Source organism: Mauremys reevesii, linkage group 4, assembly GCF_016161935.1.
Source record: "Mauremys reevesii isolate NIE-2019 linkage group 4, ASM1616193v1, whole genome shotgun sequence".
Classification (NCBI taxonomy): Eukaryota; Metazoa; Chordata; order Testudines; family Geoemydidae; genus Mauremys; species Mauremys reevesii.
Genome location: NC_052626.1, coordinates 132,796,804 through 132,820,601, shown reverse-complemented (window position 1 = coordinate 132,820,601; position 23,798 = coordinate 132,796,804). Strand labels below are relative to the sequence as shown.

The 23,798-nt window shown below is 42.4% G+C and overlaps 1 protein-coding gene across 4 annotated transcripts; it reads left to right on the top strand.

Moving 5' to 3' along the window:
* Positions 1-3,125: 3,125 nt before the first annotated feature.
* RBBP5 (RB binding protein 5, histone lysine methyltransferase complex subunit) lies at positions 3,126-22,281 on the top strand. 4 transcript variants are annotated; one of them, XM_039536242.1, is made up of 14 exons: positions 3,126-3,311; positions 5,329-5,354; positions 6,284-6,456; positions 7,270-7,410; positions 8,019-8,181; positions 8,776-8,885; positions 9,654-9,773; positions 10,200-10,353; positions 10,465-10,536; positions 11,168-11,285; positions 12,841-12,910; positions 13,605-13,834; positions 14,748-14,942; positions 19,382-22,281. In XM_039536242.1, exons 1-14 carry the CDS (start codon positions 3,293-3,295, stop codon positions 19,405-19,407), a joined length of 1,617 nt encoding a protein of 538 aa, XP_039392176.1. In that variant the 5' UTR covers positions 3,126-3,292; the 3' UTR covers positions 19,408-22,281. The 4 variants fall into 4 exon arrangements, with proteins under 4 accessions (XP_039392176.1, XP_039392179.1, XP_039392175.1 ...); XM_039536245.1 differs by having other exon boundaries at positions 3,127-3,311; positions 14,748-14,825; XM_039536241.1 differs by having other exon boundaries at positions 3,127-3,311; positions 19,379-22,281.
* Positions 22,282-23,798: the final 1,517 nt, after the last annotated feature.

The window sequence follows — 23,798 nt, the reverse complement described above, 5'->3', positions numbered from 1 at the left end:
GGTTTAGACCTTAAAGGATTTGAATGGAAGCTTTGTTTACTTAGCTGCATTGTGAGGTTTACGTTCTGCCACTAATTTGGTGGTCATACCAGGTGCTCCAGTATAATGCTTATTCTTCGGTGAGTTGGAAGCATGTAAAAATAGGATAAAACTAGTTTACCGAGCAAACGTAGTTGCAAGGTTAAGACTTAAACTTGAAAGCTGCTAGTAGCTTACTGGGCAAAGATAAGAGCCACTCATCCCTGACTGATTTACCAAGGTAGCAACTCTTCAGCTGTTGCTCTGTCCAGGATAGAAGTGGCTCGATTATTTCATACACTACATATTGTGGAATGAGATGGAAGAAAATGCTTCCTAAATGCAGTGGACGACTGGATCATAGCGATGCTGGAGGACTCCAGTCTCAGTGTTCTGATGCTTTGCCACTGTTGTTACTCTGTAGCTGTCAAATGTACTGTATCTGGATCTGTAGGACATTTTCTTTGGCTGGGCGACTGCTGGTTGGTGGGTGGGGGAACCCAAACATGTATCTAAACCTACTTGAGAGGGTTGCTAATTACATTAAGCAAACTCTACAACTTGCTCACTCCTTTTTAACTAAAAAGCAAGCTGCTCCAGTTTACGCTTTGCACATTTTTTTTTGGAATGGTGATGCTAGCCTCTTTTCCCCTCCACAGTTTCTCTTTGGAGGGGTAGAGGATATTTACATTTCTATTGGCTTACACATGGCGACAAGTTCTGTAGAATTTCAGAATGGGATTGAGTAATCCCTTTGCATCCCTTGCTGAAGGAATAGCTGTTCCCTGCTGTTCTCCTTTCCTTTTTGTGTTCATATTGCATTCTCTGGACTTGCTGGTCCTACTTGAAGATCTAAAAGTGACTTGACTTTTTTTTTTTAAATACTTTAATATTACAAGGTTTTCCTCTCCAGGAGAAAACAGGAGCACATCTGCATTTAAAAACTCCCTCAGGGGCTTAAATAGCACTAATGTTAAAGGTTTTTATTTTTACTTCATGCCCTTTATTTTGGGAGCCTGTTGAACTTTGGCTGACCTGAAGTTCAGTGGTGAAAACTGTTACATTTTGGGGGTTAGGGGGAGAAATTAAGAACTGTACAGCTCCATTGTAATGTCTTTAGATTTTGTATTGCTTTTTTATTTTAAACTTTAAAGGACTGATGTATATTACATTGTTAAAGGAAAATGTAACAAACTTACCAAGTGTGTAGGAAAAAGTGCAATAACCAGGAAATTGACATCAAGAACAAACTAAATTTTTTCCCCTTGTATTATAACTTTCTGCAATCCTAATTTCCTTTCCTTACCAGGTCCATATGTGTATTTTTAAGAGACGCGACTGTGGGTTAAGAAGGCTTCATTTAGTGCCATTATCAACTGTCTGTTTTATAGATATATATATATATATATAATTGTTAGAATGCACAGAACACACTGTGCTGTATAATAAAGGTCACATTAACGTTTTATGTTTTTGCATTATGTCTGGCTTGTTTTCCCCCTTGACTATACCCTCCCACCATATGTCTCTTCAGATAAAGTCCATAACCCAAAAGTGCCCAGGAGCATTTGCTGAACTCCAGTGAAATGCCGCAAAGCTAAAGCTAAAGCCCATGGGATTGACACTGGTCTGCCTCTTCTACCAGTGTAAATGAATAACTACAGGGTTGTCAATAGAATTGGACCTGCATAAACCTGGTATGAAATAACTTTCCTCTTGTACTCTGCAATGGAGAATACTTTGGAATGGATAAGTAGTGCTCTGAGCTGATGCTTTCTGCACAAGCCCGGGCCCCTTATTTTGGTCATGCTCCCTTTCAGTCAAATACTGTGATCTTCACTCTCAGTAAGCTTTCCAAATTAAGTATTGTTGTTATGGCTGTAGCTTTTACTGAGCAGAGTAGCCAGAAGAAGTTTGTTCCCATCTGGTAGCTATGAGGGTTGACCTCTATTATCTAGCTAAAACTCCTGTAATAACCCCATAGTGCTTCTCTGCAACTCAACCTTATAAGTTGTCTCCCTATCTAATGATCAGCCTTGCATAAAGTGAGAGCACAAGCAGAATGAGATGACTGAGTTGGTAACAGGCAATACCTGTAAGATGAAAGCCACATTTAAGTTAGTAGAACATACCTTCTGCCTGGGTCTGATACTAGTACCATAGTCTGTCTTAGTTTCTCTTTTTGCGTGTGTTTGGGGGTGGGGTAAGGTATTGTCACCTAATGATGGGGAGATCTTGCCCCTTACTTTTACTAGTTTGTCAAGTTTCTTAACTTGCCCTTCAGAAATGGCACACTTCCTCTTTTTAAGCAACTGGTCTGCTGGAGAGCAGAATCCTCTAGTGCAGAATTCTATAGCAACCTAGGGGAGGAGTAATGAGAGCCACTTGAATGAATGAACGGAAGCTGCTTATCAATTGCTCTAGATGTGTGCTTCATGCAGGTCCAGCTTCTCTTTCAAAGCTGGAGTTAAGTCAGTGTCACTTTATGTACCAAGAACAACGAGAAGTCTAGTGGCACCTTAAAGACCAAGTCTGTGGATACAGACTACCAGGGCAATTCCTCCGATTTTTTAACAAGCTCCATTACAGAACTTGTTAAGCGGGGCAGAGGGCAGGGTACTGCAGCGCTAGCCTGCTTTTACCAATGAGGGGGGTTAGCTATTTAGTAATATCTGTGCAGGAGGAGAATAGAATCCAGGACAAATTCTGCTTTTGATTGCTGCTTACGCGCCTACAGCCCCGCGATGGGGCTATTGCACAAACCAGACCAATGCCCAAATCAAAAGTCTGAGCGTTAGAGAGCGCTACCGCGCTGGTGCTGTATCTTAGGAGCCTGGAGCAGAGCTTGACCCCATAGTCTCTCGCTCCTAGCAGCGAAAAGGGGAAGCCAATTAGCCTAGTAGAGCTCCTGCTAAGCGAGGCTCCACTCCCCCGCCTCCTCTCAGCTGTGCCAGGACCCCTCCCCTCCTGCACCCGGAACCTCACTCTCGGCTGTCTGCTCCCGGTAGGAACCTTTTCCCCGGCACCACTGCGGGGTGGCCACGGCGGTGCCTGACGCCCTAGTCCGCGGCCCGGCTTGCGGGGCTGTGCTTCCCTCGGCCGGCTCTGGAACGCGGGGTGGAGGGGAAGAAACAGAGGTCTGTGTGGGAGGCCGCGAGGAGACCCGTGCGCCGGGGCAGTTTATCAGGCAGCGCTTAGGGCAGCCCCGTTCAGGGAGGAGGCCCCCGGGGTCTTTGACGGTGAGCGGCGGGGACGGAGCGAGACAGCGGCCAAGATGAACCTGGAGCTGCTCGGTGAGTGGGCGCTCGCGCTTCGCCCCCCCGGAGGCCCCTCTAATCCCCTCCGCCCCAGGGGGCGGCTTCGGAGGCGGCAGGGCGGGGCCTCCTCGGTGGGGTCCCCAGGGCCGGGTCCCGCTTCTGGAAGGGGGGAGGGTCCCCCAGGGGGTGTGCGGAGTCCCGAGGGCTGGGGACAGAGCGGGGGGGAAGGGCCAGCGAGGGGTGCGCTGGGCTGGAGACAGAGCGGGGGGAAGGGCCAGCGAGGGGTGCGCTGGGCTGGGGACAGAGCAGGGGAAGGGCCAGCGAGGGGTGCGCTGGGCTGGGGATAGAGCGGGGAAGGGCCAGCGAGGGGTGCGCTGGGCTGGGGACAGAGGGGGAAGGGCCAGCGAGGGGTGCGCTGGGCTGGGGACAGAGCAGGGGAAGGATCAGCGAGGGGTGCGCTGGGCTAGGGACAGAGCGGGGGCAAAGGGGGGGTCCGGCAGGGCAGGGCCAGGGAGGGGGTGCGCGGGGCTGGGGAAGGGGGTCCTGCAGGGAAGGGCCAACGAGGGGGTGCGCTGGGAAGGGGGGGTCCTGCAGGGCAGGGCCAGTGAGGGGGTGCGCTGGGCTGGGGGGAAGGGGGGTCCTGCAGGGAAGGGCCAGCGAAGGGGTGCGCTGGGCTGGAGACAGAGCGGGGGGAAGGATCAGCGAGGGGGTGCGCTGGGCTAGGGACAGAGCGGGGGGAAAGGGGGGGTCCTGCAGGGCAGGGCCAGTGAGAGGGTGCGCTGGGCTGAGGGGAAGGGGGGGTCCTGCAGGGCAGGGCCAGTGAGGGGGTGTGCTGGGCTGGAGACACAGAAGGGAAGGTCTGGTGTGGGCTTGGCAGCGGGAAAGGGGCCTGCTGGGGGAGAGGGGCAAAGCCCCTTGTACTGGAGAGTCCAGGCCCCACGAGGTTCCTGGGGTGGAGCACTCTCAGCAGAAGGCCCGATCTCTACAGTGGGGGCTCAGGTCTGGTCCCCTTTGGCGACGCTGGGTTGTTAGCATCATGCGTGGCCTGCGTTGTGCTGCTGCAGTTGTCACTCACTTTTACATCCTTCCCCTTGCCCTGGGAACATGCAGAAACAGCATCTGGTTTGGCTGTGATCCGGAGGAGTAAGTAGCACTCCTGTGTACACAAACTTGCAGGCTGTTCCCATCCTCCTCACTGGCAGGGGTGTTAAGCAGGTTGAACTTTGTACTGCTCTCCAGAGTGTGGGGCTGTCATTCTTTGGACAGAAATAATTTCTCACCCCCCAACCCAAATTCAGTACTTCAGTTTTATTATTCTGAGAAATATTCCCATATTTGGAGTCTGCAAGTAGAAAAATCAGATTTTTTTAAGTAAAATCATGGAGCACCTGTTACAAAGAGATGAGATGAGGCAGGAAGCTGCATGTTGGTGGGTTTTGACAACTGTTTGGTGGCAACAGTGCTTTTGATTTTCCTCTTTAAACCTGGTCAAGAGGCTGGGTTGACGTTAAAAAAAACAGAGAATCCTAATTTTGCAGTGTAGAATGGCTCAGACTGCTTATGAGGGTGGATGAAGTGTCAGCCTGATGGTGGTTCTCCTGCAAACATACTCTTGGTCAGTTTCACCAACACAGCAGTTTATTCATGTAGCCAGAGTCTGTGCAGGTTTATGAAACCTTGGGGGCAGAGGGAAGGAGGAGTGGGAAGAATCTTATTTGAAAACTGACAGCAAATTTGGGACAGGCCTCGATAGTTGGGTAAGTCTCATTACATCTGTGGTAAAACTTGAAGACCCACAATGACATATGCATGATTTATCTATGTTCATTTAAGGCATGGTGCTGCTATATGCAGAGTGCCATTATTTCTTATTGTTTGTACTGGGAGTTGAGCATGCTTGTAGGCTCAGACCATCAGTGTAATTATAAACCTAATCTATTAGGATAATGACAGCAGGCTTGTGTCTAAATGGAAATAATGTGGGATTAATCAATATGAAATATGTGATTTTCATAGAATTTCATTCAAGCATTGTGTTTCTGTTTTGTTGCAGAGTCCTTTGGACAGAACTATCCTGAGGTAAATCTCTTTTTTGGGAGGTCACTCTTTCTTAGTTTTTGTTGGATTACTGACTTGATTTTATTTATATTCCCTTTTAATCTGTCTTGCCTCATTTAATTGTTGTTTTTAAAAAAACAAAAGCCAAACAAGTAAGTCAGCTGTTACAGGGCTATGCTTAATTGAGGCTTTAAAATAGGAAAGTCGTCATGCCTTGCAAATATATCCATCCCAAAGTTAGTTGTGCTAATGGAACCATTGTATGTGCAGGTCTTGTTTGTAAACAGTCAAGTGGAGTAGGGAAGAAATGGCTGTGTGGGTATAAATCTCTGCATTGAGTAGTTCGGTCTTCTTTGAGAATCAAAAAACTGTCAGTTTATGAATTGAACGTGTTACTTCTATATTATCTTCAAATCTGATATCAGGCTATTTGACTTAGTCTCTGTCTTACACCTCTGATGGCTGTTTGTTTTGTTTTGTTTGCCATTTGGCTTGGAGAAGTGGGATTTTAAATATGCTACCTTTTCCCCTTTAAAATAAATTGTGAACATATTTCTGTACTTAGTGAGCTTTAGAAAATGCCCTTTTAAAAGCAATTTCACTCCTAATGACTGGGCTTAAACCTGGTTGAGTGTTCCTTCAAGATCTGGCTACTGATCATCCAAGCATCTGGCTCTTGGTGTTGTTAATGTTAAATTAGCTGAGCATCATTATAGGTCAGCTTAATATTAAGACATAGGATAGCTGATATGGCATAGTATAACAACATATTAGCAATGGAAAATTAATCAGGCAGGGTCAATTTCCACGACAGTGTGCAACTGAAATCTTGGGTGGTAGCTCATACATTTTGCACTTAAGGTTTAAAAGTAGGTAAAGTAAAGTGGGCATAAAGCTTGAAAACAGAAGTTGGGCTTCTCACGGTCTCTTCTGCCATTGTTTATTTCCAGGAGGCCGATGGGACGCTGGACTGTATCAGTATGGCTTTGACGTGTACCTTTAATAGGTGGGGCACTTTGCTTGCAGTGGGCTGTAACGATGGCCGCATTGTCATCTGGGACTTCTTGACGAGAGGCATAGCCAAAATCATAAGTGCCCATATCCACCCTGTCTGTTCTTTATGGTAAGAAATTATCTTATAGAGGTTGAATGTGAGTTAAGTATTATGAAATTTCTGTACTAAACCAGAGTTTATGGCAGGCTCCTAAGGGATTATAGTACTCAGTTAATTAAAGCCTCATTCCTTACCTCCCTTCTGAATTTCCTAAGATTCTCTTTCAAGTTCAGAGATTCTCCACCCCTTTGATGTTGGATGCCACTCTTTCCTCTCCGGGTTCCTTTGCCCTATTTTGCCTCTTTTCTCAATAGCTGTGGATGGCTTGCCTTTCACATTTGATGTGTCAAGACTACTGCATCAAGAACGCACTCCTCTAATCTAAAAGAGCTCTCTCTCTGTCAAGAGATGTAATTGGCACTTAAAAACAAAGAATTTTAGAGGATACTTTTTCATAAAGCAACTTCATTCCAAGGTTTCACTCTATTCAGGATTATAATCTATGTATTAGCATAATATTTCTACTTTGCTGTGAATGGAATTTGGTCAAATCTGTGCTTGCTGTAGGCCAGATACTGTGAAGTGCTGGCCGTTCTCAAGACCCATTGAAGTCAACATACAAAAGCAAACAAATGACTATCTAAACCAGTGCTTCATAGATCTGATTCTCTAAGTGAATTTTAAAGAAATGATATGCATAATCAGTCTGTGGAAACACGGAGATAAAAGCTACATGGAGCTGTCCAGCAGACAGTTTTATAATAGTGACTCATAGTTCTAATAGACTATTTAAACTACTTTTTTTTTTTTTTGTGAGCATAGGTTTTTGGGTTTTTTTGTTTTTTTTTCCTGAAAGGTTAATATGTTTCTCTTCTCTTGCAGCTGGAGTCGAGATGGTCACAAATTGGTGAGTGCTTCAACTGATAACATCGTATCACAGTGGGATGTTCTGTCTGGAGACTGTGACCAGAGGTTTCGGTTCCCTTCACCCATCTTGAAAGTTCAGTATCACCCCCGAGACCAGTAAGTTGTATGGAAAAGATCCCTTTTTAGGGGGCTTTTATGAGCTGAATGAATGCTCTCTTCCCTATAGTTGTATAATCATGAAAACATGTTTATTAACTCTAAAAACCTGAATGTTGTGTCTAGTTCACCAGATGCTCTCCCTTTAACGTGTTAGCAATGTGAACAAAATAAAAATGTTTTTGTAATGACTGTAGCCTGCTGAAAAATAGTTTTGGAAGGTGGAAGAGGGTAAACAAAAGGATGCATGTTAACAATTTATTTACAAATTTCTTGTTGAGTTGACAGGATGTATAAATTTGGGAAAATATCCATAAAGAGATGTAAACAAAAAGGAAAAAATAAACACCAGATCATATTGTGTTACGATTGTTTGCAAGAATAAGTCAGGATAAGAAAACCAAAGATATTGGGGTTTTTCAGTTAATATCTATTGCTCGTGAATGCAAGAGAGAAACCAAGGAAACAAAAGAACGTGTATCATTCAGCTACAATACAGCCCTGCTTTTCTCAGATTCCTTCAACTTTTTTCATACTTGTAAATGTGAAAATTGGAGACTCTAGGGAAAAAAAGACAAACTGCTAACTCTTCCTTTTTTCCTCTGCAGAAACAGGGTTTTGGTGTGTCCCATGAAATCTGCACCAGTGATGCTAACACTGTCTGATTCAAAACATGTTGTTCTACCTGTGGATGATGACTCCGATCTGAACGTGGTGGCCTCTTTCGACAGGCGAGGGGAATATATCTATACAGGCAATGCCAAGGGGAAGGTGAGACCACGCTGTGCTGATGCTCAGTGAGTGAAATAGTTAAAAGAATGCAATTCCTGGTCCAGGTTCCTGACCCTTCTAGGAATGAAGTCCTTTGTTTTGGTCTGTGAGATGTTCCCTGAGAGCTTCTTGAATCATTGCTACTCTAATGATGCTGACCTTCCTTGGTAAAGCACTTTGACTCTATTTTTGAAGATCTATAGATAAAAAATGGTATTTAAGCACTAAGTATTAGTTGTATTGCTACTGTTTTTGAAAAGATTTTTAGGGGTCTCTCTTCTTCTAGTGCACATACACTGCATGATAAAATGTGCTATAGACGTATAATTCTTATCAGAAGTACTCCATAATGTACACCTGCTGATTTAAGCCTCTCACCATGAGGTAGATATTCTCCCTATTTTCCTGAGAGACAGCATGAGGCATAGAGTGGACAAGTTCCTTTTTGCTCAAGGACACAAGAATTAGTTGCAGAAACAGGAACTAGAACCCAAGAATCCTGACTTAGTCCCCGGCACTATACCTAGATTACACAGCCTCATATTGTGAGTGTTAATGAAGATACTAATTATTTTCTGTTTCTTTAATCTTCAGATCTTGGTCTTAAAAACAGATACTCAGGATCTGGTTGCTTCCTTCAGAGTAACAACTGGAACCAGCAACACCACAGCTATTAAATCAATAGAATTTGCCCGGAAAGGAAGGTGGGTAGGAGAAAAGTGGAGGTGAATTGAAAAGTTTTAAGATGGATGAATCTTATATAATGCCTGCATCTGTAATTTTCACTCCGTGCATCTGAAGAGTGTGGTTTTTACCCACGAAAGCTTATGCCCAAATAAGTCTTTAAGGTGCCACCGGACTCCTTGTTGTTTTTGTGGATACAGACTAACATGGCTACCCCCTGATATTCTGCTTTAGGATTTGTGATCTTTTGGATAAAATATTCTGAGTAAAAGAGTGTGAATACTTGTTGCTATGGCTCCAGAAGTAGTTGCTGTGGGGGATGTGTCAGCTACAAAGATTGCCCCTGAATTTAACAGCTATACGCTGTCTGTTACATAAATAGAAAATATGAAGAGCTGGAAATGTGACAGAACAGTGTGTTGGTTTCACAGTTCTGGCTAGCTTTTAAAGGATAAATTTACTTTTGAATTAAAAGTGGGAGAAATAGAAGGCAATTAATACATCTCTGGCATACGTTTTTTTTCCTGGTTGGTGTAGGTACATGTTACAGGAAATGTTTTGTTTATCTGGGGCCCAAACCTGCAAAGTGATGTGTGCCTTCAACTCTCATTGACTTCAAGGGGGAGTTGTGAGTGCTCCGCCTCTTCTAGATACAGACCTTTAATGTTGAATGTATAATAAAAATTACAGTATTTTACATGTTAGTTTAGGATTTAAAAAAAATACTTTAAAAAAGTCCTTGTTTCAATGTAATGAACTCTCTTCTAACTGTGTTCTCCCTCCCACAGCTGCTTTTTAATAAATACAGCTGACCGAATAATCAGGGTATATGATGGTCGGGAAATACTAACCTGTGGGCGAGATGGAGAGCCTGAGCCAATGCAGAAGCTTCAGGATTTAGTAAACAGGTAGGAAGCAGCAGAGAAATTGGTGGCCTGAGATATAAAGCTATGTGCTTTGGTGTAGCGTTCACTGCTCGGTGAGTTCAGACAAAGAATAGATCTCATTCAGGGTGGCCTTTGGTGTAACAAGGCTTTTAAGCCCACTGTAAGGGTTTCAAATGAATAAAAGAATTCAATGAACCTCTCACCCAAGAAAACCGAATAACTCTTTCCTGTGAAACTTTTGTCTAGAATCTTGTCTTCTCCACCTTGTACAGTAATGTAACAAGTTGCTTTGTTTTATGAATGGATCGCTTGATGATTACCTGTTCTGTTCATTCCCTCTGAAGCACCTGGCATTGGCCACTGTCAGAAGATGGGATACTTGGCTGGATGGACCTTTCGTCTGACCCAGTATGGCCATTCTTATGTTTTTAATTCCCTTGCATGCAGGACACCATGGAAGAAATGCTGTTTCTCTGGGGATGGGGAGTACATAGTGGCAGGATCAGCACGGCAGCATGCCCTGTACATCTGGGAGAAGAGCATTGGAAACCTAGTGAAAATCCTCCATGGAACCAGAGGGGAGCTGTTGCTAGATGTAGCAGTAAGTGTGTCTCCCATAATTTTTCTGTCAGTTATAATTCTAACAAACTTTCTTAATCCATTTAAAAATAAACTTTTTCTTTCTCCCCTTTTACCATCTGAATAATTCCAGTGGCATCCTGTCCGACCAATCATCGCTTCCATTTCCAGTGGTGTTGTGTCAATATGGGCTCAGAATCAAGTGGTAGGTTTTTTACAGATTAATTTCTATAGGGAATAGTAGCCAGTTAATTCTCTCTGGGCAGGTTGTATTTTGAGTATTCCAGCAGGTGATGCTCCATAGAATTTTTCTTTCCAATATGTTACTGAATTAGGTCTTGAGTGAGCAAAATCCTTAAGCATGTGCTTAACTTTAAGCACAGCAGTGAACATTAAGGGATTACTCATTTTCTTAAAGTTAAGCCTGTGCTTAAGCACCTTGCTGAATCTGGGCCTTATTGCAGAGCCTGAATTCTCACATAACGGGAGCAGTGTCCTTCTCAATTTATTATTTGCAGTTAACAGATCTGAGAACATAATCACAAACAAAAATGGTGAAACATAGCATGCATCCTTCTGGTTATGGGAGTCCTTATTAATGTGCAAAGATAGTATAAGATTTCAAGGGATGAAGGAAATAAAAATAACCACAGAAACTCACTTTTCCAGTATTTAGTCTGCCATGTGACTATGAAGCTCAAAGAGGGGCTGGTCTTGTGACAGTGCACATGGTTTGGAGCATTTGGGGGCAGAGCTAGAGTACAATTAAGCAGATGTCTCACTGCAGCTGCTGCTTGTTTGCACAAGGTAAAGTTCTCTTTGAATTTGCGGTTTAGGAAAACTGGAGTGCCTTTGCGCCTGACTTTAAAGAGCTGGATGAAAACGTAGAGTATGAAGAGAGGGAGTCAGAGTTTGACATTGAGGATGAAGATAAGAGTGAGCCAGAGCAGACAGGTAACATGTAATGCAAGTATGCTTGTAACAGAGACGTGGCTGTAAGTGCCAATGTTTATTAAATAATTCTTATGTCTGGAGGAATAGTAAAATAGAAATTAAAGATATGTGATTAAAAGCAGTGGTAGCGAGATGATGGATGATAAAACAAGCTAGGATTATTGGTCATAGGCAAAGCAACACGCTTCACTTATGCCATTGTTTCCAAGGTTTATATTTGACATCCAACACTTCATGTAAAAAATGACTTCAGCACCTATGATTCATAAGCCATACAAAGTGAAATACCTATGCACAAACAAGATATAAGCAGTAAGCAAACATGCAGTAAGCCTCTTGGAGGGAATCACTATTAGTGGGAGAGGAAATGTTGAATTTCAAGGAGTAGCAAGGTGGTGCCAAAAAAAAACCCAAAAAAACACCCGAGTGAAAGATTGAAACCGACAAAAGGCGGTAGGGTGTTTATCTAACGTACCCTTAAAAATCTTCAATGCTGGAGATTCCACAACCTCCATAGGCAATTTATTCCAGTGCTTAACTACCCTGACAGGAATTTTTTCCTAATGTCCAACCTAAACCACCCTTGCTGCAATTTAAGCCCATTGCTTCTTGTCCTAGCCTCAGAGGTTAAGAACAACAATTTTTCTCTCTCCTTCTTGTAACCTCTTATGTACTTGAAAACTGTTATGTCTTCTAGTCTCCAAACTAAAAATCTTCTCTCATAGGTCATGTATTCTAGCCCTTTAATCGTGTTTGTTGCTCTTCTCTGGATATTCTCCAATTTATCCACATCTTTCCTGAAATGTGGCGCCCAGAACTGGATAATGTGGGTTTGTTGGAATTGAGAATGGAATCAAATTTGTTATGATTTTAAAAAGTTATTTAAATGGCAGCAAAAGGCATTTAATGGTAGTTAAGTTTTTCTTATGGATATATATTAAAAAAAACCAAACCTATTTAATCACCTGCAATCTGTAAAATAATTTTAAGTCCATTTTAAAACATGATATAGGAAATAGTAAAAACTTGAATTATTTACTCATATAAACCTGTATTTTTAGCACTCCTTGTAAGATGTGGTTTATGACTAAATAGAACCAAATGTATTTTTGACATACTACCCTGTAATTTAAGATCCACCTACACTAGGAAATGCTCTGCCACTTGCAATGGGCTTCCCCCATTTTCTCCCTCAGAAAAAAATGGTTTGGCTGCTGGTGTAGATAAGGGCTAACCCTTTGCAACCATTACAGAAAGCATGCTAGACACCTGAACGGATCTGCTTACATGGTTTTTACAGATTCCAACTTCAATCAGATTAACAAGGTACAGGTTGTATTTTAAAACGTTGTTGCTGCTGGATTACCCAGGTGCTTAGGGAAGAGTTGAAAAATCTGATTCAGATGTATTCAAGAGAAATGCTCTAGGCCTTTCTGCCTGACTTGGTGATTCCAGATCTTGCATGCTAGAGATTCCGGCATCAGCTAAAGCTTCCTAAGGAGAGGTCTCTCTTTTCCCTTTCAGGCTATATTGCTCCATTTCTTTGTTTTCTCAGGTGCTGATGCTGCAGAGGATGAGGAAGTGGATGTAACCAGTGTAGATCCTATTGCTGCCTTTTGTAGCAGGTAATTTTTTAAAAAACTGGAAATCCCAAATATGTGCCCAAGATTCTGTGTAATATATAAATTGTACTCCTTCTATATAGAACACGTCTGTGTTCTTATTTCCATGTGTTCCCAATAGTGCTGAGAGGAGTTACATGTCTAGAGAATAACTTACTGAGACCAGACTATATCTGAGTGTACAAAATGATTGTATTCTGCAGGCTTACATGCTGTGCTAGCAAGGTGTAAAACCCTAGCACTTCATGCTAAAGCTCAATCTTTAGTTGGCCTTGAGAAACAATAAGATTATAGTCCTAGCCCATTGCTCTACCTTGTTGTTTCCCCCTATATCCCTGACAGACTTCTAAAGATACTTTTATTTCTACCTTTTTAATTTGCCTAATCTTCAAATCTCACATCATAGCCAATGTAATTCCGGTCCAGGGAGACCTATAGAAATCCATTAGCACGGCTTTGTGTATCAGGAGGAACACTGTGCCTCCTAGGGGTTAAATGTCTTGCCTCCACAATGCTTCGCCTTCCCTTCTCAATCTTCTTTGTTGTTGGCAATACATATTTTTATTCTCTGGAATAGTCTGGTAACTGTAGTGTCAGTGTGTGGCTGCTTCCTGCAGAGACCATCTTACTTTAGGGACCTAGAGAAAAGTATATTAAATGTGCATGGTTTAAAACTAAAATATTTCCTTCTTTACAGCGATGAAGAACTGGAGGACTCCAAGGCATTGCTGTATTTACCTATTGCTCCTGAAGTGGAAGACCCAGAAGAAAACCCTTATGGACCCCCACCTGATGCTGTCCAGACCTCCCTAACTGATGAGGGAATAGGCTCCGAGAAGAAGAGGCAGTCATCATCTGATGGACCTCAGCCACCAAAGAAGAAACCCAAAATGACCAACATTGAACTGCAAGGAGTGCCTAATGATGGTGAGTGAAAGTTGCCATCATTTTAGTGCCCATTCTGCTTTGAAGATGGGTGTTACATTTGTGCAGCATTCCCAGCTCCCACCAGTTTCAAGACCAGGTGTTACAAAATCAATCTCTAATCGTGCTAACAGTCAAAAACCTTTGTTGTTTTTGATAGTAGTTGTCTTTGGCCATCACCCTGAACCAAGTTCTGTTATAACTCATATTCTTTTAGGAATGAATGAAATCATTCTAAAACAATGATTTTTAGTGCTCTTTGTACTTCATTCATTAATCTGCTCATTTAGCCATAGTAAGATAAATTGGAAGAGCTTTGCCATTAAATAAGTCACTTCTATCTCTGCTAGCCCCCATATAGAAATTGAATTAGAGTCTAGGCCTACACCAACAGAAATGCAGCATTATATGGTGGTAGGTAAAGGTGGCGAAGCCCAAGTATATTAGAGTTCATAAGTAGGACCAGGAATAGCAAAATACATTTCTTCTGTGTTTGTGCCACTGTATTTTGCTTCAGAGGGCCAACTTCTGCTAAAACTGAATTTGTCTCCGTGATAAAAAGCTGACCTTCATCCTGTGGGAAAGCGTTCTCTCCAGCAGCATTGATTTAGCTGTTGGAGACGGTGACACTTAGGCAATGGTGGCTGCAGTAATCATTGCCATAATCCTAGTCCCTGTTTTGCCCTCACTCCTCTGATTTCATGCCGCCAAAGTGATTGGGGTGGTGGTCTTATTTCTTGAAATGACTACACTGATCCATCTTTTGCAGATTTTAAAGAAAGTGTTTTCCTTCTTGTAAATCCCATCTTGTGATATCAGAGATGTAAGGGGAGTGGTGGGTCAGGTGACTTCAGTTTGCCACTCCAATGGCTATAATGCGGGTATGAGGATTTCAGGTGTATCTGTCTCTTTGCAGAAGTCCATCCGCTGCTGGGTGTGAAGGGAGATGGTAAATCCAAGAAGAAGCAAGCAGGCAGGCCTAAAGGATCAAAAGGTAAAGAGAAAGATTCTCCATTTAAACCGAAACTCTACAAAGGGGACAGAGGTGCTTTACCTCTGGAAGGAGCAGCGAAGGGTAAAGTGCAGGCGGAGCTGGGACAGCCTTTGACAGGTAAGGACCCAGCGTGAGCGTCGTTGGCTTGCTTGGTGGCCTTGCTTTGTACAGACCCTGACTTGATATAGTCTTACCACTTTATCTTCCCAAATGGCATTTGCTCACTAAGTGTTTAGCTGCTGTCAAGGATAGGCAACATTTTCCTTTCTTAAAGTGTAAAATAACTTTATATTGATCACAAAACCAAAACAATGTACAAAATGAAAACACACACCCTGTTGCATATACTGCAACTAAAGAACACACAGGATTTTCTAATATAATATTAATTCAATGTTATGTCAACAACAAAAATGGTGGTGGTGGTTTGATTCTTTAATGTAGCTCGTGACAGCTCTTACATTCATAATAGGCTTCAGTTTGCCAGTCAGGGAAGTTGTTTCTTGAAATATGTGTTAGGAAGGAATGTAAGTGGTGGAGGATTTTGAGGTGTAAGGTATTGATTGTTCCATGCCATCATCAGTAGTGGTTGATATGCGAAAGAACCTAAAATTTGCATAAGCAAAATTGAGAGAGAGGGGGAAAACTGCTCCATAATAGCATTGTTGCTAGCAGTGTCTGCTTTCCCTTGGTTGCAGATGCTTAGCAGTGCAAAAACTATTGCTGCATTTTGGAAGCTTCTTGCTGACTTGATTTTCCTGTTCCTTGTTTTGTTATATTGTACATTTTAGGGATGATCTCTGGTTTTTAATTAGGTAGCTTTCATGTAACACTGCTCACCATACAAGCCTTCCCATTCAGTGTACACACACAGATTCTGCAAGGAACTAACCATTTACCATGAAGGAATTTATAAATATTCAGTGGATTTCCACAAAAAAGTAATTTTTTTGTTGAGGATAAAAGTATTTTCCAGTAACTTTGCTTATGAAATCTTTTATTTTCTCCACCTCTGGGCCTCTTCTGAATGAGTAGCAACCAAAACTTGTGTCTTCCTTACTGTACCAGAGTACTGTGTCTGTGTTTAAATGGTTTCTGCCAAAATATATACCTGCAACTTTCCATTAGGTAAAAGCTTAATTTCCTATAAAGAAATGTTATGATCCTCCCTTTAGCAGATGTACAGCACTCTGATCTGGCAGGGGAAGATGAGCTCTACTTCATCCTTTATTTCTTAAAGGATATTTTTAAAAAGGACACTGTCAAGAGAAAATTAATTTTGCTCTCATGCCTGTGTTGGAATGTGATTGAATTCAGTGGGAGTTGAATTGCTGTGAGAGCAGGATTTGCTGACTCTACATTTTTTTTGGTCACTTTCTGGTTCTTGTGCACTAACATTAGATTGTATTTGGCTTACCTAAATATGGGGGTTTAGCTACTTAACAATGCCCTTTTCAGCTGAAATTGACTGAAAACAAACGTCCGTGTTTCACACATGCTGCGGTAGCAGATTGGAAAGATGCTCTTCTATCTGAATATTTGGAAAGGCTCAGTTATGTACAGAAAAGCAAAATATGAATTGGAGTTTGCTGTGTTGTGCCCCATTTTCTAGGTGTGTTAAAGTAATTTAAGAGTGATGCACGGAGACCCAAAGGCGTGATTGATTCATACACAAAATTTTGCATATCCTTGAGCTCAGCAGCTGCTGCTATGGATTTTAGGCTGTCCAGATTTGACTTTTTTTTTTTCTCCTTCCTCCCCACACTGCTGATCCTATGTTACCCACCTTGCTCATTGTCCTTCCTGCTCTGCTCCTGTTATGTTGCTTGTATTGGTACCAATAAGTGCTTGTTTTTAGCATATGAGGGGATATGATATCAGAAATTTGTCTACCTTCCAGGGTGAAATCTGTCCATTGGGTGTGCAGGTTGACTGGTTTTTATTGTTGCTATTTAATCTCTTGATGTACTGCACCCTCCAAGATGCTTGAAATTAAACTGAAGTTGTTAGCCAAAAGCAAACGTGACACTATGCAAAAATTACTCCTGATGGTGTTGAATGGCTTCAAATGTCGTCCTCATTTTGGCACTTTAACGTCTCTAAAATTATCCTTGATTGCCCAAGTAATTAAGCGCCATATACTTTCTTTTAAAGCAAAAATATAGTGTTAGAGTATCTGGTTTCTGAGGATTCTAAATTATCCAGGCAGGCATCCATTACACATCCTGACTGCGCCATCATGTCGTGCTGGAGGGACAGAACCAGTTTTAAAACCAAACAAATAAAAGAATATGTGCGTGCAAAATACTGTACATTTTTTTTCTTTTACCACACTGCTAATTTAACATAATTGTGTTCAGGCGGATATAAATGGAAAAGCATCATACACGGTTCACTGTTCACCACTATTTGCAAACAAAAGAAACAAGGGAAAAAAAACATGGACGTGTACAAGATGTCTGACCTTTTGAGCTTATGTGGCAATGTAGTCTACCTGTTCCTAGGCAAATGGCATTATCATCGTTATCAGGTCTTTTCCATACTATGTTTGTCCAGTCATACAGGTGTAGCTTTATGAATATGTTTGTTTGACTTGCCTGAGACATTTTTTATAGGCAGATCACATCCTACATTTCCTTTGCAGCTTGCCATCAGTATTACTTCCATCTCCTCTATAATTCCCTTTAAAAGAAATTTCCCCGTATGTGTTTTGAATGCAGTAAAAGTTAAAATAGGCTCCTTCTTCCTTATTCTTGCACATCATTATAAACTCCTGGATATCAAAGCTAGATGGAACCATGACGGTATAGTCTGACAGCCTGTAGCACCCCAGCTATAGAATTTCACCCATTATTGTTGTTGATGTTGAGATGTGCGCACCTGTATGGCTTGTGTGAAATGGTGGCTACAGGGCCACCTGTAGAGGTGGAGGCCACACGCTTTTTCAGAGAGCCTGAAAAATGGGGGTTCCTCTTTCCTAAGGAGTAGTGGATTTAAAAAAAATAAAAATCTTTAGCCTTTCCTCCCCCACTAGCTTTAGCAATCTTAGTGGTTATTAATGGGCAGTGGAGCCTTTTGTTTGTTTTTTTTACTTTATGCTATCAGTAAGGATTTTATTTTTTTCAGTTAGTGCTAATTCAGACATTCATGAGCTTGCTTGGGCATTAAGCAGTTAATTAGTATTATTTTTACACAGTACTTATTTTCTATTAAGATCCATTAGTGCAGTGTTTCTCAACAATTGTTCCATGAACTGGCGCTGGTCCCTGAGATCTCCCTGATGCAGTTTAGGAAGGCAGCAAGCTGGTCCCTGAAATCAAAAAGGTTGAGAGACACTGCATTAGTGCGCACCCCTGTGGAGTTGTATGGACTTAATGGGACTCCTTATAGATCCATGTTAGTGTATCTCAGTGTAGGATTGAGGTCAATATGAGGAGAACATACTGGTGAATCAAGTTGATGGAGTAGCCAGAGATGCCCTGCCCGGAGGAGCATGCACTCTTTCAGCTCCTAGAGCCCTGTTATCTCAAACAGAAATGTTCAGGCCTACCTTTTCTCCATTCCCTTGTCCACCCTGTATTCATGCATGCTCCATTAGGCAACCAATATTTTCTTAAAGGCATTAGTGTATACCACTTGCGTCTGACGAAGTGGTATTCACCCACAAAGCTTATGCTCCAATACGTCTGTTAGTCTATAATGCCACAGGACACTTTGTTGCTTTTTACATATCCAGACTAACATGGCTACCCCTCTGATACTTGACACTTGTGGATAGTCACCTTCAAACTCAGCTGGCTTCCTCTCTGCTTTAGGAGTCTTGCCGGCTTATGGTCTGACCCACCATGCAGAAGCAGACACTTCGCTAGCGAAGACTGGTTTTTGTCATACCTCCTGCTTAAAGTCACTAATTTCTTGCAGGGCTGCTTTGTGAATTAGTCAGTCAATTGCTAAAACAGCAGTGCAACATGTATTCTTCCTCCGGAAGCTGTTTGAATGCATCATGGAAGTGCAGCAGTCTCTGCAAGTCGGGTGCCTGGGTTGCTGAGCCCAGTACAGATGAAGCACTGCCATTGTGCTGCCCAGTCTGACAGTAAATGCCTTTTCTTCAATTGAAAATGAGTCACAGTATAAACAAGTTGAATTGCCTGGGCCATTTTATAATTTAAGCCTGAAACTGTGCAAAGAAAACTGTTTGAATCCAAAACCAAGTGGAACTTGTGTTTGAGTTTGGTTGTGTTTTGATCTGAGTTTGGGGATTAAAGTCCGAAATTTAAGCCAGGTAAGTTTGCTTAAGTTCCTGCAAAATGAGATCAGAGTTCCTCTAGTCCGTATCTGGTATTTCTGTACGTGTTTAGGATTCTGTGCATGGACAACTTAAGTGGTGGTATAATCACCAAACCAGTGTCTGTCATGCTTCCGAAAAATGTTGCGCTATATTGAAAATATCTGTTTTAGTCTGCTCTTCTGGCAATGTTAGCATATTTGTTGGCCTCCACTTGTTTGGATTCCCTGATGATGAAATATTTTTCACCTGTCTTTGATCTCTTTAGCAGGTGGTGCAATCTCAGAACTGTTATGAAGACATTCTGCTTTCTCTTCCTCTGCTCTTTCCTATGTTGGCACCATAATGTGGAATATGGACAAGGTGCTCAGTCAGATAATGGACTGACTTTAACTTAATACAGCAACCTGATTGCTCATGGATGCAGGGAGTGACTTTTATAAGAAGTGAATTATGGAAGAGAAAATGACCTTCATTCCTTCTCCTCAACCCTCTCTCCCACAAACAGTGTAAGATATTGACTCTCAGGACAGGAGATTTGCAAAGAAACTGAGTGGACTGTCTCCTTACAGCATTTGCTAAAGTGAAGCACCATGCTTTCTTCAAGATAAACAAATGGAAAATGATTTCTTCTTTCAAAGATTTTAGTTCTAAAACTGAAGCATGCCAAGATTTTTATTCCCCGGACCATGTATCCTCTGACTGTGTATTTCTAAGAACTTCCATTTCATTAACTCTCATTTCAGTGAATTGTTGTGTTTCTTTCTTCTCTGCCATCTCTACAGTACTTTGCAGTGAGTTAAAAGAAAATCTGTTGATATCTTCATACACACACCCCTTTTGTACCACCACTGCGGGGTGCGTGCAAGGTCTGATGCCGCACCATCAGGCAAGGATTTCGGATTAGAAGCTGAGATAGTCTCTGAAGTCTACAAAGAATGGGCACTTTACGTAGTGGTTTGTGGAGGTGAAAGATGCCAGCTTCATGACACTGTTTGTTGGTGGAATTGGGGAGGGAGGAGATAGAATAAGTCTAGATAAAAGACCCAAGAATTTGACTTCGTTGCCTTTAGGCTGAGGTATAAAAGGTTGCATTTTGCTACTTTATCTCTTTGCCCGCAGTGTTGGTTCTTTTTATATTGCCATAGTGTAGGCAGCTGGCTTGCTCTTTTGCTGACCTGTTCTTGCAAGTGGAGAAGAAAGAGAACCCAATCTTTATCTCAGAAGAAACTGTAGTATAAATACACAAGCTTTTTTTCAGTTAAATGTCGAAGACCTTGAATAAGAGCCAAGAAAAGCCAATCATGAAACAGTAACACAGGTTTAAGAGCCAAGGATCCTTATATGTTGTTTTAAAGTGGTCAGGTTTTTTTTCCCCTGGGGAAGAAAGGAGAGGGGAAAGATGGAGATTTGTGTGTTCTTTCAAAATCTCAACCTTTTTTCTTCTTCCCATGTATGCTTTAATTCTCTTGTCCCCCAGTGAGCTGTATAATGTTGCCATTGTACTTCTGTGCAAGGAGAACTAGATGAGAACGTCTCTAAAATCAGTCAGCATTGTTCCTTAACAACTGCCCCTGCTGATGATTAAGTGACATATGTACACAGAATAGCTCAGTTATAGACCATGTACACTGGGCATTGTTGAGGTCGGGCTCAAGCCACCATTTGGAGTGCGCCACAGTGATGGTCAGGAGAGAACTTGCAGACTAGTAGAGATAGGAAATTAGGCAGCGGATGTCTTGCAAAATATACTCCTGGTTCTTCAGTGTGCTGAGTACCCTCAACTCTCATTGAACTCAGTGGCGTTGAAGGCTCCTAATACTTTTCAGGGAGTGCTCCGGATTGTGTAAGAAAGGACCCTACATAAATAACATTACTATCTTAGCTTGAGTAGCAAAAATGGACCGTTGGACTTGCTCTGACACACAGTTTTGCAAAAAAGGGGCTTTGGGGCTAGTTTCTGCATGCAGTCTAGGAGATCAGTTGTTACTTTAATTTGTACAGGGTTTGTGTAATATTTTTCATAAGTGCTTACTTGTTTAATGCTTTTTAAACCTGAAACAGCATTATGGGATGTCATCTTTCATGGTGCTATCACCTAGAATGACAAAAATTGGCAGGTGTGTTAGAATGATGCTACCTTCTGAATCGCAACCCATAAGTTTGTGTGGCTGCTCATTCTTTCCATTTCAGTTGTAGATGACAAACCACAGGTGACAGATACACACAGAAGTCATGGAAAAACTGACGTTTAACAGTACCATCTCCCCCAATAACCTCCTTATATTCTCAGGATTATCTGAGCTACACACATCTGAATTTAAGGTGACCCTTATTCAGTCCCTGAGCTGAAGGGATTCTGTTCTGCTTGGGACATCATAGAGATTCTCTTTCTCCATCCCTGCCTCCTTCCAGGTGACACTAGCATGTTATTGGACTTTTTATGCAACAAATTAAAATAGAGCTTTCAGTCCTAGTGCCCCTCATTGGTCAGGGTGTGTTACACTTGCCCTTCAGCTACGTTAATTTATTTCCTTGGCTTAGTAAATTCAACCTGTTTTCACGGCTTCTTTGAACTTCCAAACATCCTTCATACAAAAGTATCCACTCGTACCAGAAGCCCAAGAGGTGAGTCAGGCAGGTACCTGTTAGGGCTAATTTAAGCAAAGCAGCCAGCAGCAGCACTGGAAATAAACAATGGAAGGTGAAGGAACACTCTAAATAAGTAGTTCATAGGAACAAAACCACTGGCTTTCTTAACTTGCAGTCCCGTGGCTTGCTTCATTTAATGAAACTATTTTTGATTCCACCCTCACATTTACTCTAATAAGCTTTCTTTGCCCTTTGAACTCTCTGGACAGCTCATTTCATACCTTAAACTCTTATGGTGTGTCTGAATCCATCACAGCCCTACCGCTGCCCAGGTGATGGCTCTGAAGATTGTTTTAAGGCATATGAATTGTCATGGACTCCAGCCTTCAGTGTTGAATGCTTCTCCAATTGTACAGTGTATGTCCTTCGTTTATTTTCCTCTGTCTTTTTAATTCATTATTTTGATATCTCTGTAGTTTTTGTACAAAATGTGTCAGATAATGGCCAGTTATAAAACAGAGCAGTGATGTTAGCTTCTGTGTTTGTAAATAAAGAGGTATGTTTTATTTCTTAAACTTGTGGGTAAGTCTCTGTGCTCCTTTCATTCTATTATTATTATTTGTGTTTTGTGGTAATTGTGATAGTCCCTGGAGGTTCTAGCCATGGATCATGACCTCATTGTCAGGGGCGGCTCTACAAAGTAGGCTGCCCCAAGCAGCGCGGAGCGCTGCGCCGCCCTTCCCCCCCCCCCCCCCGGTCTCCCTCTCCCGCCCCGCATCCTGGGAGGGGGGAGCAGCGGGCTGAGCTCCCGCTGCCTGCGCAGGTCCACCCGCCGGGGGAGGAGCCGGAGACCGGCCGCCCGCCGCGCCGCGCCCGGGCTCAACGCTCGGAGCGAAGACGGACCCGCGGCAGGCATGCATGCGCGCAGGCGCCGCGGCCGGCCCGGCTCGCCAGCCGCAGCGGCGCCATGCGAGCCAGCCCACGCCAAATGACCAGCCCCCACCCCCCCGCCCTTGCCCGCTGCGCGCGCAGCCCGCCCCGCCGCCGCCCCTGCTCATTGTGCTAGGTGCCGTAGAAACTTAGAAAACAACCGTCTCTGCTTCAAAGAGTTTACAATCTTGGGATTATTTATTTATTTTGCAACAAGAATTTGCTTGAATAAACTTTAACAAAAACAAATTCTTAGTCTAATAAAAATATTTCCATATTCTATTAAACAAACAAAAAAACAGTGCAAGCAGATGGTCTTAAGTACAAGTTTGCATTTGTATGCAACACAAAAGTTCCTGGACAGAGAGCCTAAAAGTGAAACTGACCGTAAGGAAAAGAGAAATTGACTTAATTGAATGTATGTTCCAGTACTCTGATGCTGTGCTGAGCTTAGTATAAATACTGGGAGAATGTAGAAATGGAGAAAGTGAACAGCATAAATAGAGAACAGTAAATTAGATTTTAAAAATTCTTTCAGCTTTAATAATCTTAGGTCATGGTGGTAAGAGAGGTGCAGTTATTTGTTAGCGCTGTTCATTTTGAAGGAAAAAGTCAGTGTTCCTGCAATCTGATCATAGGTAATTCTGATCTTTAGTAATATCCAATACTCAGTTTGCTGCTCAGGGATTACTTTTGTTTACTGGACTATTGTCACAATACTGTATTACTCCATCAAAAATAAATACCATGTTTACTTCTCATGACACATGATACTTGGCACTTTATTGCACCTGTCTTCAAAGACTTTCACAACTCTTTGTGAACCATTGCTTTGGAGCCATTCTCTTCTCTGCCTGCACCAACACCCGTGTATCATAAGTGGCGGTGCCCATTTTGCTAATGTATCAATTGGAATGTGAAAGTTGTGACTCTCCAACGGTCACTCAGTGAGTCAATAACAGCGTCCAGAATAGATCCTGGATGTCAAATTCACAGCTAATATAAGTGGTATCTGAAATCAGTGCAGCTGCAGCCACCTCTGCTAGTGGTAAATTTAACCTTGGGCTCCTGACTCCCAGCCTTATGCACTAACGCTGACACTGTCAGTTCAAATGGGGCAGTCTGGCTTTACTAACTTCACTATTTTAAGGTGCTGTGACCGTTTT